Source organism: Falco naumanni, chromosome Z (genome assembly GCF_017639655.2).
Source record: "Falco naumanni isolate bFalNau1 chromosome Z, bFalNau1.pat, whole genome shotgun sequence".
Taxonomy (NCBI): Eukaryota; Metazoa; Chordata; class Aves; order Falconiformes; family Falconidae; genus Falco; species Falco naumanni.
In genome coordinates this window covers 45,139,120-45,154,885 of record NC_054080.1, presented here as the reverse complement: position 1 = coordinate 45,154,885, position 15,766 = coordinate 45,139,120, and the positions used below count along the sequence as shown (strand labels likewise).

At 42.6% G+C, this 15,766-nt stretch overlaps 1 protein-coding gene across 1 annotated transcript in view; it reads right to left on the bottom strand.

Annotated features, from left to right (window-relative positions):
* LOC121080948 (guanine nucleotide-binding protein G(q) subunit alpha) overlaps positions 1 to 14,736 on the bottom strand; it is a 135,516-nt gene extending 120,780 nt beyond the window's left edge. Inside the window, exon 1 of the mRNA XM_040579383.1 lies at positions 14,164 to 14,736. Coding sequence (XP_040435317.1) covers positions 14,164 to 14,299 — 136 coding nt within the window. The 5' untranslated portion in view covers positions 14,300 to 14,736. The remainder of the gene's footprint in view (positions 1 to 14,163) is intronic.
* Positions 14,737 to 15,766: the final 1,030 nt, after the last annotated feature.

Below are 15,766 nucleotides of genomic sequence, written 5' to 3'. Positions count from 1 at the left end.
GGTACCCTGAGGCAAGGGCACAGGCAGCTGGGACAGCTATTCTGTTAAGAGTGCACTCCATTCGGATGCAAGCAAGCCCCCTGGAATAGATCAAAGGGCTTGCTCAACTTTAATTAACAGAAATAATGACAGCAAAATTGTACATGTGCCTGAAGTACACTCCATGAGACAAATTACTTTGAATCTTGCAAATTATAAACACCTAAACACATCACACTTACTATCCTGACATGCAGTCTGAACAATGTTTCTGTTCCATACCAGAAGTAAACAACAACCTAGAGGTAAACTCCTGGACAGGTAAAGATGACATTCAAGAGTTTTGTCCTGGGGACTAGTCACTGGATTTTTGTGGAAGATGGAGTTGCAGAGTTTGGACAGTTTCCATTGTTAGAAAAGGAGGAAAAACATTCAGAAAGCCAGGCTGGCCACAGAGGTCAGAATATTGTTGCACTATTGAAAGTAAGGGGGAGGGTGTGATGCACTTATTTAGCAGAAAAAGATCAAAACAAAATTAAAATTAAATGAATAATCAATTTAAACAGAGAAATTTAACTGCTTGTACAAACATTCTAGGTGCCAATGATAAACCCAAAACTGCTAATATACAGGCATAGATTTGAAGAGAGGTGTAACTGAAGCATAGATTTACACAAGTTCAGTGATTAGGTTTTTTATATACTTCAGAATTGGCTTGCTGCCAGTGATCCTTAGTATTTTTGGTTTAAACTCTTAATAGAGGAAAAATCGACACAAAAGCTGGTGCCATGGCAGATGACTCAGTCACAGCTAATTTGACAACTGAGTGAGGCTCCTTAAACACCTTCATGAAAAGGGAAGGAGATACAATCTCCCAGGTCCACATAACTAATGTTAGAAGGTCTCAAGCAAATAACCTTTTTATTTCTGCAGGTTTATGAACTGTAATTTCTAAATAATAAAAGCCCCACATAGAAGTATTTCTTAAGAAAAAGAACATGTGGTACAACTACAGTCAAAAGTAACTGTGTGATTACAACTCTATACCATTTGCCTTGCGTAAACAAGAGAAGTCCAACACCAGTAGTAGAGCTATGTTAACAGGTATGCTGAGTTTCATGAGAGCTACTTTAGCAAAAGCTGGCAGAATGAATTACAAGTGTAGATAAGATTTAGATTTAAAACAGAAACAATTGGGAGTAATTTCAGAACATGTTATGAAATAGCTCAGACATCCGCAATTCAAAAAAAAAAAAAAAAAAAAGAAAAAAGAAAAATGCAAAATAATAAAAGCAGCATGGATAGGAGTGGAGGTAAAAGAGGTAAACTGGAATAGGTAAGCCAAAAATTTGGGAAATTTCACAAACTGCTAACAGAAAGAGTCAAATAAAGGACTCTAGGGCTCCATGTGAGACCTTGCTTTTTTTTTTTTTTTTTTTTGTTAATCACAGAACACTTGAAACCTGTAGAACACTTTGTATTTATTAACATATTAAAAACATACAAGTAATGTGTTAATTTATTAACACATTAAAAACAGTTTGCAAGTATTTCTGATTTGTTTATAGGGAAACACAGACCACATTTGCAGTGACAATTAAAAAGAGTTTCCACTGTAGCACCCACTGAAGACAAACACTACAAACGATTTACTGTTAGAACATTGTCACTCAGCAGGTCCAGACACCCCTTAGCAAAGACTTTGAGAATGACTGGCTAGCAAGTTATCCTGCCTTGTAACTCTCAAAGTGTCACCCAAAAAACTCCCAAGGATAGGAAAAGGGGTGAGGGAAAGAGAATGCATACCAAGTGTATGCAGTTACAACATTTCAGATGGTTTGCTGTACTAGGTCAGTGGTTTTGAGGAACTAGGCATCTGCTACGCAACTGATCATACAACAAACCAACACAGCATGCATGCATCATATAACAGTTGTTTAAACAGTAAGTATTAAATTACACAGGCAAAAGTCCTCATCAAACAGCTGTCTTCCAAACAGGATACCAGCAACGTTAAGATTGGGGTAAGAAACTCAAATATGTACACCCAAGAAACAGAATAAAACCATCAAATTATTACTGACAGTACTTGTAGGTAACACAAAAGCTGTGGACCGGAAAATTATGAAGAGGATACAATGCTGAAAAGTGATTTGAATAACCTGTAAACCAGAAACAGGCAAAGACTGCATCTGAATACTGTTAAACGTAAGCTTGTCAATGAATGAACCCACCCTGAAAAGCCATTATTTAGAGGAGTATTTGAGTTACAGCAGACAGTCATCCAGACATAATTAAACATCATGGCTCAAAAGGCTATTGCACTCCTCGAACACACCTCAGCAGTGGTAACCAAACTAGCAGAAGAGAAATTTTATTCCTGTACTTGTAATAACAAATATATACGTATCAGTGTTCAATTCTCATCACCTGTACCTCAGTAATGATGTTGAAGAGCTGGAAAGGAGTCAGAAGACAGCCACAAGAATGATTACAGGATTAGCAAATCCACCCTCCAGTTACAGAGTTAGGACTCTCTGTGTCCTGAACTTGAACCATCCAGACTGAGCCACAAATAGTGGACACTGGAATTTTTTTCTTTTTGTCCTTAATTGCTGTTAATAAATGCAATTTTCAAGATTATGATTAATTTAAACCATGAATAGTGTAGTCTGTTTATTCCTTATACTTCACCTAATGTCTGAAAATAAATTTCACAATAAACGAACAGGTTATCAGACAGGGTGGTGGCATTTTGTGTAATATCAATGTACTTTGGTTCAAAAGCCACCTCATCCAACGAAAAAAACCAAAGAAAGCACACAAGCAAGCCTGGGAGCTATGGAGCACACCAATATATACAATTAACATCACTATACCTAAACTACAATCTAGATAGGTAGATTGAAACATTGTTTTAAAGAAAGTAAAATACACTAAATAAACAAATTAAGCATTTGCCTTGGTTATGGCCCCATTCTGACCACTTCCCAGAGTTTTGGCTTTCTGTGCACATAAAAAAACTTGCAAAGGAATGGGAAAGTGTTCAGAAAATTGCACATCACTATGCAGAATTGCTTGATATCATGTAAGCAAGACAAATAAAACACATGCGCTGAAGGTGATGACCTGGTTCTCCAGCTATGGATTATTCCAGAAAACAACTGTCACTCCTTAGAGACACAAACCACTAAAACACAAAGTAAAGACATCACAAAATACTGTTGTGGAGTTTTTTCTTCCTTTTTTAAAGCTATTCTAACATAAGAACATGCCCTAATAGCATGACAAGTCATATATACAGTAACTTTGCATAATTACAACAAAAAACCACCTTATTTGCCTTTTTAAACAACAAAAGCTACGTATCTCCTTCTGCTTTCCTGGTTTTCTATTATTTAATGGGAAAACTCCACAGACAAAAAAATTCAATGTAAAAACTTAAATACTATGCTCCTCACTTTACTACATGAAATTGTACACCAAAGATGCCTGCAAATTAAAAGATTCAGCCGAAGTATTTTCTGAGAATAACCAAAGGAAAAGTGGTCTGATAAAACTCAGATGGCCATAAATAATAAAAAAAAAAACAAACTAAAAAAATACACATACAAAAAGAAAAGACACAAGAATTTCTCCACGGGAAACTACTTAAAAACGTACACAGTAACTTCACTGTCCAATATCAGAGGTTTGCATTTGTCATTGGGAGTACATTGAGTACTATTAGCAAATTCTGTTCAGGTTGTTTATCTGGTTTTGGTTCAAAGGCTAAAATCTTTAGAGATTATCATGAGGCTAGTCCTTAACCCTAACTAGATTTAATAATTAATAGTAGTGTATTACTCTGTTGTACAGCCAAACACAGAACAAAACCACAGTGAATCAGAATTCATTATTATCATGTCTTGCAGATAAGACATAAGAATGCATGGAATTAAGTAAATAAACCCCAAGAGAACAAAAATTGCTCTGGACAGAGAATGTTTCTAGATTGCTATGATCACAGATGGTATTAAAAGCCAAGCTTAAATGATTACAAGCCAAGCCATCTTTAAAAGTAAAATATTACTGATGCTAACCCTAGAATTCGATCAAACATGCTATTAGTCAATTAAGTCAAATTCAGCAATTCCAACGAATCTTAGTTTTGTTTGTAGAAAATACTTGATTTTACATTTTGATGAAAGCAAATCTACTCTTAAATGGTCCGTCCTGCCTTCCTATGAAGTCAGCTGCTAAACCAGGAGAAACAGTCATCTAAGTGAAATCCAGCTTTTCATGAATCAGAGTAAATGTTTATTTTACCATTTTGATGCTGAGATAATCAGAGACTATGAGGAAACTGAACACAGTACAAAAAAATCTCACATTTTTCTTCTCCACATTCTCACTGAAAAAACTGTAAGTGTGTTTAGGTGCATTTTCAGAGGAAAATAAATAAATAAAGTACTGTTCCATCCAGCAGTGAGGTTGGGAAGAGGTGTAACATCTTTAATTCCAGGGAACTACTTACTACCAAAGCATTCCAATGACAGAATAGTTTGGGTTGGAAGGGACCTTCCACAATCATCTAGTCCAGCCCCTGTACTACAGGCAGGGGATATATCTCACTAGATCAGGTTGCTCAAGGCTCCATCCAGCCTGACCTTCAACACTTCCATGGAAAGGACACCCACAGCTTCTCTGGGCAACCTGTTTCAATGTCTCATCACACTAATTTAAAAAAGTTCTTCTCTGTGTCCAGTCTAAATCGACCCACTCTCAGTTTAAAACCATTGCCCGTTGTCCTGTCGCTACAGGCCCAGGTAAAAAGTCTTTCTCTGTCTTTCTTATGCACCCCTTTGCAGAGGGAAAGGCTGCAACAAGGTTTCCCTGAAGCCTTCTTGTCTCCAGGCTGAGCAACTCCAACTCTCTCAGCTTTACTTAATAGGAGAGGTGTTCCTGCCACTGACCACCTTTGTGGCCCTCCTCAGGACCTGCTCCAACAGGTCCATGCCTGCCTTGTACTGGGGAGCCCAGAGCTGGCAGCAGTACTCCAGGTGGGGTCTTGATGAGCGCAGAGCAAAGGGGCAGAATCACTTCCCTCGACCAGCTGCCACGCTTCTTTCTTTGCATCCCAAGATAGAGTTGGCTTTCTGGGCTGCAAGTGCACACTGCTGAGTCTGGTTTACATTTTCATCCACCATTACCCCCAAGCCCTTCTCTGAAGGCTTGCTTTCAATTCCTTTATCCCCCAGCCTGTACTGATGTTGGGGACTGCCCCAACCCAGGGGCAATGCACCCAACACCTTGCACTTGGCCTTGCTGGACTTGATGACATTCACATGCGCCCACTCCTCAAGCCTGTCAGGGTCCCTCTGATAGCATCCCTTCCCGTAAGCATACCAACGCACCACTCCACTTGGTATCAACTGGAAATTTGCTGAGGGTGCAACTCAATCCCAATGTCCATGTCATAATGAAGTTATTACACAGTATGATCCCTTGCAGGACATCACTCATTACTGCTTCCAGCTGGACACTGAGCTATTGACCGTAATTCTTTGGATGCAGTATTCAAGCCAATTCCTCACCCATCTAACAGACCATCCATGAAACCCGTATCTCTCCAATTTAGCAGTAACAATATTGTGGGGAACCATATGAAAGGCCTTACAGAAGCTTAAATAAGATGACATCTTCCTCTCTCCCCTGATGCAGTCGCTCCATCACAGAAGGCCAATAGGTTAGTCAGGCACATTTTGCCCTTTATGAAGTCACTCCGGCTGTCTCTAATCACCTCCCTGTCTTACACATGTTTCAATGTATCTTCTAAAAGGATAGATCCCATGATCTTAAGGTTAAGGCTTAGTTACAGCCAGAGTTTTGGCTTGATGTTGCCGAAGAGGTTTCCCTATCTTGCTGGATTAGAAAAAGTTTCACACAACGGAAGTGTTTCTGATGGGGGATTTGCACTAAATCTGTTTGGCATGACATGCAACACCTATTACTTCCCGGATGAAAACACCACACAAAAATTCACTTAAAATTAGACTTGATGGATTAGAGGAACTGTAATGAGATAAAGGGACTTTGATCTCTAAATGTCTCTTTCGCTAATGGGCCAGGTCAGCAGTGTTCAAAAGTCAGACAGCTGCATGTTGGGCTGCACTCTGAGATAAGCTACTGATCTCACCATTGTTAATGATGACGAGGTACATACATCATAACCATCCCTAATAAAAACTGGCAGCCTCAGGACAGGAGAGATTAAATAGACATGAAGATTTCCACCCTTTTTGAAAATACTTCCAAGTGTCAGGTTCCATCATCACATAAACATGAAAAAGATAATTTAATGAGAGAAGTATACAAATATATGTGTAAGACCATGTGTTTTATTCTTTGGGCTTTTTTTCCCCCAGCAGAACCATACAGTGTCTTAGTCTCCAGGCTACTATTACTTCTTTTTCAAAAACAAACGAAAAAAGAAGTAGAAGTGAGAAGTATTGTGAGACTCATTGTTTTCTCTCCTAAAAGATCAAGTGAGTTAAGAATATTTTGGAGTTGTTTGTTTTGGGTTTTTTTCAAAACTGTTCTTTTTTGCAAACCAGCTTTGAAAGGTTTCCACTGTCAATACAAATGTTGATTTCAATGTCACCTAGACAACGCTCTTCAAAATGACAAACATCAAATCATCCAAGTATGTGGACAGCTATGTAAGAACCTGTTGAAGATACATGAATTATGCCTTTAGTTTTCAGCATTTAGTTTCCATTGCTTTTACCGCTCTGGTCTATGAGACAGAGTGGTACATACAGTGCTTGGTAAAGCCAATGTCAGAGCAAAATAAATGTTCCATACTTGATCCTGTTTCCCAAGCTGGATCAGTTCCTAAAAGCACAAGGAAATCTGGCATCTTTCCCAACTTCTATGCATTTTGAGTTTTTCTAGCCTTGTAAGATAGCATTGCTGCTACAGAAACCATTTGACTTTCTGTCTGACTCTGTTCACCCAGAAACGTGGGGCTGTAGCGGTCAGCATTCTTTTCAAAACATTCTCTAACATGAGCAAGATAACTAACACTAAACACTGAAGACTTACAAGTTTAAAAATCTCCTGTGATGGGTTTAAAGAATAAAGACAGAAAAGCAACTTTCCTTTACTTACAGAAGTGCTCTCACTCAGCACAATGATACTCGCCAAACATTATCTTAGTTTCCTTTGAGTCTGCAGCTGGCAGAGCAATGAACTAGCCAAGGACCAAGACGCAGTGTGCTAGCAGCCAGTCAGTGTATAGTTCACGTACATAAGACATACTAACAAGACCAGGCAGTAATGTATATCCTGTGCCGTAAGAGCAAATACTGTGAAATATAAAATATTTTTTCCTAATGGAGAATTTCAAAATGGACCAAAGATATGTTCATTACATAGTACTTCATTTTATAAAACCACACTCCATTTCTAAATTGTCAATTCCTGTTTACTGGAAGAATCTCTAACAGGTTGGGTTTCTATCACATCCAACTACACCAAATTCCTACAGAACAGTAAACCTGAGCTCTTAACTTGGATTTTACTTGAAGGTGGCTAACTATCTGGAAAAAAAACTTCTGGTCCACATTTGGTGATACTTAACCAAGATTAGAGCAGTATTTCCAGTTAACTTTAAAAGAGTTAAGGACCTAATCGCGTTGATCTCTTCAGACAAGAGATTTTAGCTGGGACTGGGGGGAAGGAATATAACACCGTTTCAAACATGAACTGCCCTATCCACAATTTGCCTTGGGGAAAAAGAAATCTTTTTCAACAGACTTTTGATAACTGGGGCTCAGTCCCAAAGCATTTTGACAAGGACCACCATAACATTCTCCTAGATGGCCAAAGGCATGAATAAACAATGAGGACAGGACCCTGGGTAGACATTTAATCAATCTACTTGCTCTGAGACAAAACCAGAGCCAGACCCAGGAACTAGACAAAACTATCTAGTTCCATTCCTAACAGATGCTTCCACATAGCAGAGCAGGTCAGCCTAACTCACAAACAGCATAGCTTTGAGATAAAAGTATTGATATGCAGCTCAGCTCTGCTGAGGCAACAGTGATACAGGCTCTATCTTTCCAATTTACTGTATCACTAGGGGGTTCTACTTTCAGCAACTTTCTGATGTTCTGTTGCTTTATTCAAGCTACGCAGATATTGCACACCACCTACTCTTCAAGGAAAGACAAGATGAACCACCAAAATGGGGCTTGCCTAAACCGTATAATTCATATCAGTGGTTTGCCGGGTGATTCTGCCTGAATGGACTGACAAAGGAGGAATCTTGTTCGGTGGCTATTTTTTATTATTATTTTATTTTTTAAATAGCTAGGTTACCTTCTGAAATGCAGAATAAAAGCAACAACAGGGCTTTTCTGTTAGCAACTACATCTGCTCAGGGATTCTGGGATAAAACTCTACAGTACGGTTAAATGCTAAGCATAGTATGCAAATTAAGTAGTTTGATTATTCCATGCCATTTGTCCTTTGAAAACCCACAAAGGACAAAAATCTGTATGATCACCCTTCAGTTTAGTCTCTGTATCAACATTAATTATTGGGGGAACAATGTGCTTTCAGAACATTTAAGATTTAATCTTCAATTTAGCTTGAAAAAACATTTGTGCTGTTCCTGGAACTCTCCCAGTAACTTTGAAAACTTTTAACTTCTGGAACTCTGCTATCTATTAGACTCATGCCCTCCAGTGTTAATGCATCTAACTTCTTTGCACAGAGTTAACAATACTTAAAGCCTGCTGCATGCATGCTTCAGTCTCTGATGCTAAGTACACTGCCTTTACAGCTTCTTAGTATTTCCTACATTCTGATTCTTTCTTGGTTTTGTACTGCTTTTCTGATCTTTGATCTTGCCAGGAAGAGGTTTTATAATTAAATAAATGGTGAGTGCTGAAATACTTCCATTATTTTATTATTAACAGCTGTTTACTTAGTAGCATTCAACTGCAAGAACCGATTTTTCCTGAGTCTTATACCATTCAGCAGGGCAAGGAAAGATCCTTGGTGTTTATAGCATTCTACTACTGCAACAAAGCTAATCACCATTAACCACCCATCTAAATGTTATCTCACACCTTCATGGGATTGATTTTACAGAGATTGTTATATTATTTCAAAAGAAATGCTTTCCCCTATGAAATTGCCATTATGTACCAACAATAATAAATGGAAGCAGCTAAAGAGCAGAATTATTATTTTTTAAACTTTGCAACATACACTCAAATGTCCATTCTCAAAAGATTCTTCTGCTCAGCATATACTTTTCCCTCCTGCACTAAGTCAACGCTGCTCATCAATGTAAGATACGAATTTGGGGTCACTTGACATATGAACAAAATTAAATTAGCCAGAATTCTTTTGACTATTAAGGCCCTCATCTAGTTCCTATTAACTTCAATGTATGTAGACCATTTCTAAAGTAGTAAAACCAAAACAACAACAAACTCTTTTAATGGCTGCAAACAAAACATCCCTTCATGATGCACTAAAAATAAAGAAATATGTTCTTAAATATGTTCTAAATCTATGTTCTTCATAAGTTATCACACTGATATACAGATGATGAACTGTGTTTTCCTCCAAAAAAGACATATTTTTATATATGGACATATATGTCTATATAAGAATACATCAAGTTGTTTTGCATCCAGAATGAAATTTTATTTCCTTAGAATCAGCTTCTGCTGAATAGTAGATACTTGCCAATCTAGTTTCAACACATATCAAGATGAACTTTAACTATTTGTTCATTTTACAGTTATAAATATATACTGCAGCACATACTAAACTAAACTACCTCAAATTATTCAAAAGTGTTCAGTAGGCCAGACCAATGCAAATACAAGTTACAGGAAAGATAGGGAAGCTTGCTTATTTCTCTAGCTCAAGAAAAAGTTACATAAAACCAGTGTACTCCACCGATGGCTTAATGGACCCACATGCTCTTCAATTTACCTACAGAAAGTATAAGTATTTGTTAATTCACCAAGTTCTGTATGTAAATCTTTAGTTCAGCTGACAGGTATAAGAAAATAAATGCATGTATATCCTGCATGCTTGCCAGATATTCAGCTTATGTTCAAAAGCATCTTTCCACCTAAGACTTTTTGCCACTCAACACTACTTCAAATGGTTTATCTTCCACCTGTTTTCTTTGGTAATGCATAGAGAATAAAAATACACTCATATCAGCAAACGTGTCAGTGAAGCAAGTTGACCATCTCAAACATATGAAACACCTACCCCTTAAAAAAACCCATGTTTTGTACATGACAACACCAGCTAATATGCCACAAAATAGCAACCACTGTAACTCACCTCCAGTACTTAAATTTTGCCAAGGTTTATAGATATGTAGGGGTAGCTAGCCAGCTAGCATGATACTGCCACATTAACTTCTTACGTACTTAAGACAGTGAGTATTTCCCACTGAGAAAATAGAGTATAATATAAACATCTACAGTTTACAGGCAGAGAATGACTAGGATTGAAGGTTTATGGCTACAATCTACGCTGCAGGCTCAAATGCTGCTTTCTGAGACCATGCAAAATTTCCATGGACAACAAGCAAAATTATGTGAGACCTCGAGCACATGGCTCTTACTGCTTAATAATAAATATGTACATATATATATGCTTAAATGCCAGCATGCTGAATACTTCTGTTTGGCATATAACAACATAAAACATTAAAACACCTCTTTTTTTTTTCCAATTATAAAAAAAATATAAGTGTTTTTACAGCTAACAGCAAACAATGGATGGCGATTAACAACTGTAAGCTCTGGAGAACAATCATAGGGTTTCACAAAGTGTTCAGCAGTAATGAAATCCAGAAGAGTTTGGAAAATACGTAAGATTAAAACCAAATTCAGCAGAATACTGAATTTATTCCAAAGCGCCTTAAAAACCTTACAGCCAAGTAGTGCTAGCTGAACTACTACTATGCAATATGCTCCAGTGCATATTTCTGAATTCTGGCTTTTCAGGATTACAGTAGTAAAAAAATACTTTGTCCTGTTCTAAGCTGTTCCAGAAATTAAGCAATGATGTACAAAAATGTACCTAACAGTGGTATTTTAATCACAGATAGGGTTTATTTTTAAACGAATACTTAAAAATAATCTTAGCATGCAGCAGAAGTTTTCCATAAATAACTGAGCATTTTAAACTCTTTGATCCCATGAAAAGTAAAAAGATACCACCATGAATGCGTACTGAGCACAGTGTGCCTGTGTGTGTCACACAGTAACAAGAGGAAACTAGCTCACTCTGCAAGGAAGCACTGTATCTTCCACAAGTTAAGGACAAAACCCCCTTCTCTTCTGATCATGGAATAGTAAGTTTCTCTGTATTTGCTACATATGTGCATTTACATATATGTACACATAATTTTTAAACAAGAAAACAATCTTGCATTGATATGCGTATTTGTGCCTTAAAACCTTTTGAGTTATTAATACCTTTGACTTTGCACTTAAAGTCTGAAGAATATGCACGGTCAATTAACATGGCTCAGCTTAAACTGTGCTAGTACTTTCTTTATGACCCAAAGGATATGCCTCAGTCCCATATTCAAAAGCTTTTAACCCACTTAGGCTTTTAAGTCCCACAATACTTTAAAAGGTTGAAAAGTTGGCACTTCTGAATAAAAGAAAAAAAAAAAGAAAACAAACACATTTACCTATGTTTACATCAAATAAAATTAAGCACTGTAGTAATTTAAGTTTTGAAGGGGAAAGACATGTAATGGGACAGTAAAGGTCTATTCAATTAAAAAACCCCATGGAATTTCAAGTGGGTTTTGTGCTACAGCCTCACTGTTTATAATGACTACTTTTCTATTCTGAAATGGTTTTGTCTGTCTCATAACCATGTGAATGACCCACATAAACTCAATAACCAAGCAACTGCCTATGCCGGGGAAGCAGTGTGACTGGGGGGGGTGGGGTGGGGGGGGGTGGAACTGGTGTTAAATACCTAAAATAAACCCACCAATAAAAAAAGTTTTCCTCAAAATTTGTTCATAAATTGAAACATGAATCTCTACCCAATCCCACAACTCCTAACAGTGGTTCACCACTATAATGATCTCATCTTGCAAAATGCAGTAAGTGTTAATCCAAACAGCTGCACATGCACACACACTTTCAGTCAAAGTATGACTGAGGCTGACAAGACAAAAGACCAAAAACAATTTCTGTATTGTTTCATTACCCAAGTATACAGATATGCTGTCAAGTATGAGCAGCTGAACGTTCACCCTCTTGGTCTCCAGTACATCATGCTTATGCCTTCAAATGCGTGTCAGAACTCTTGGTTTGCACTGATGGTGATGAATGCAAAAACTTTTCATGAAGGCAGTCAAGAGAGTTGTCCCCAACACTTTCTGTGGGTCAGCTTCTCCAGTGTTCTCCTTCAAGTCACGGCACCATTCAGTCCAAAGCGATGCCACAACTACATCGCAGTCTACCACCACCTACCCCAACACTTCATGTTACCAGTGGGAGCACCTGGCGATACAGTACAAACTCTGCATCACTGACTTCAGAAGTGGACCTCCAAGTTCCTTGTCTGGGTAATACATATTGGTCTCATTCAGTACATTTCATACTTTTTTGAAAACTTGGGAGAAGCCTCTAATACTTCTAGAAGAAAATCCAGAAAATACAGAAACAATCTGGATCCAAGTAACAAGTCAAATATGCCAACTGCCTCTCCTGAAGCAAATGTGCATCACTAAGTAATTAAGTATCTGTAAAGTTAAGTAAAGGCAAGCTAGCTATGCCCTATTTCATCTTCTTCCTGAATCTTGTAACAGTCAAAACATGCATCTCCATAAACCAAAATCAGGCCAAAATGAGACAGAACATTACTACTGGGACTGCTGCATCTGTCTTCACCACTCCCTTCCCACACCAGTTAAGGATCCCAACAGCTTTCTCCATATCTAGAAGACAAGCTGCAGAAAATAGCATATTCATACAGAAGCACTAAAATGCATTCTGACTTTTCCTTTAAACTCTCCTTACCTCACTGAAAAGGCAGTTTACTCCCCCAGTATAAATCACTACTTTCCTAGACGTGACCAAAGACAAAAGTTTTCTGCATAAACATCCCGCATCCACTTGGAACATCCCCACTCATCCACACACCAGACAGTGGTGCAGACATATTTCAAGGCCTCCCGGCCCCAGGCAGAAGCCCCATTACCAAGAAAGCTGCACGACATGCTAGAGCACACTGGATTAAGGGCAGTATTTTAATTCAAAAGGCCTATTTTAACACAAGCCAAATTTTTGTTAGATAAACACTGCCTCTGCATACTTGCGGCTCTGAAATAACAACCTCTGTTTTAATTAAAGAGAAATGATACAATAGATTTTATTTCTTGACCAGTGGGTGGACTCCGAAATTATCAAAGATAGTCACCCTCCTGCATACTTCAGGTTACTCCTCAGCCTCGCGTACGCATCTGGGGCTTTGCCGTTCCCTTTTCTTTCTAAAAACCCATCCACAATCTGAGCATAAGCCGCTTATACCAGTTTACCTCATTAAATCGAAAATCGCCGTAAGAAACGCAACCACTGAGCCAACCACCTTCCCGAGGCTCGCAGAACAATGCAGACATTAAACCCGCCACCACCGATCTGCACAACGACTCCCCCTGCGCGTCCCTCCGTTAATCCACCGCCTTCCACCGCTCTCCCACAAACATTGTCGCCAACATGTGCCCCTGTTCCCCCCCCACCCCGCACCCCCTCGCTCACCCGCCATCCATCCTTCCCCTCTCCATTTTGGAAAGCCGCTCCCCCCCGCACGGAGCCCACCCGCGGGAGCCGCGGCCGCTCGCCCCGCCGCCGCCGGCGATGCCCACGGCCGGGCACACACGCCCCGAGGCGGCCAGGGTACGGCCGGCGGCGGCGAGGGTCCCAAGGGGCAGCCCGAGCGACCCCGCCGCCGGCTGCCTCGGCCCCGCCATGTAACGCGCGGCCAGAGAGAGCCCGAGACGGCGGCGGCGGGGCCGGGGCTGCAGCACCGGCGGTACCGGGGGCGTGCGTGCCGGCGGCGGCCCGAGCCGAGCCGAGCCGAGCCGAGGCGGCCGGGCCCAAGCGGCCGGCGGCAGCCAGCACTCACCCAGCAGCAGCAGCTTCAGCTCCCGGCGGGCGTCCCGCTTGTCCCGGCGCAGCTGCCGCTCGATCTCGTCGTTGATCCGCCGGGCTTCCTTGGCTTCCTCGCTCAGGCAGCACGCCATGATGGACTCCAGAGTCATTCTTCCTAACTGGTTCAGACACAACCCCCCCACCCCCTAAAATCGCACGCACAGCCACACGCACCCCGCCGCCGCCGCACCGGCCCCGGGGGGCACAGGGGCTCTCTGCCCGAGAGCACCCGCCGGGCGCCCCAGGGCAAGCGCAGGCAGCTGCCTCGATGCCACACAGGGGCGAGGAGAAAGAGGCAGGGCCGCTGGCGGCGCGGGTCCGCGCTCCTTGCCGCTGACACCCGCCGCTGCCAACTCCTCCTCTCCTCTAAATCATGCACCGAACAGCATGGAAACATCCACCACGGCGGCAGCAGCTCTACCCAGCCGAGCCGAGCCGAGCCGCTGGCCGCCGCCGCCCTCGCCCTGCTGCTCCCTTTCCGCCGCCGCCGCCCGCAGCCAAAGCGGTCCCCAGCTATCCCTGGCGGACGACACCCCCACCGCCCTCCGACGCGACCACCCCACCCCCCGTGGAAATGCTAATGCCCGCTAATCCCTCCCCCCCTCCGCACACACATTTCCCCGCCGCTTCCCGTGCCGCGGAGCGGGCGCCCAGCTCCGGCGCGGTGGGAGAGCCCGCCGCTGCCCGGAGACCTCGGCGCGCGCCCGGCGGGGAGAGCTGCCTCAGGGCCGACCCTCCTTCCCGGCGCGGCGGCGGGGCGGCCGCTCGCCCCTCGGGCGGGGAGAGCCGCTGCCGGGGAGCTGCCGCCGCTCGCCCCTGCCCTACCAGTAAGGACGAGAGGGGGAGGGTGGCGGGGAACCGCTGCCGAGGAAAAGGAGGCGAGCAGGCAGCCAAGGGCCGGGCGAGCCCGGCTTTTCAATGGCTCGGCTCCGCGGGCGTGGTGAGACAGAAATATGGCGGCCCGTCTCCCGCTCTCCCCCCGCGCCGCCGCACGCCGGGGGCCAGCGGCCGGGGGAGCCGGGCCCCCCCGGGATGCCGCCCCCCGCCCCCAGCCGGGCGCGGCGCCCCAAGGCCGCCCCCGCCCGCCTTGCTGCGGTGGCGGAGGGCAGGGGAGGGGAGGTGGGGGACAGAGCGGGCGACTTCTCGCACCAAATGGCCGCGAGGAACGCAGCCTGCTCCCGTCCGGCCAGCAGGGCAGAGCCTTCCCCCGCGCCCGCCGCTGCGTTTGCTTTCGCTTCCTTGTTTTTTCAGTCGGGGGGACACATCTTTATCTCGTGTCCGTCCTAGGACACATGATTTGGGCTGGCAGGGTCGAGGGGACACATCTTTATTTTGTGCCCGTCCTAGGACGCATGACTTGGGCTGGCAGGGTGGGGGGCAATATGTGGCAACTGAGAGGCGGGAAGGGAGGAGGGAGGGGAGAAGTGCCCCCTTCACCTTCAGCTGGAGTTGGCACGCAAAGCAGGACACACGCGCACCGCCAGGCACAAGCAAATTTTTGAGCCCACAGCCCTGACACGCTGCTGGAGAGGTTCAGTCACATGCGGCAAAAAGCAACGACGTTTACCACTAGAGCA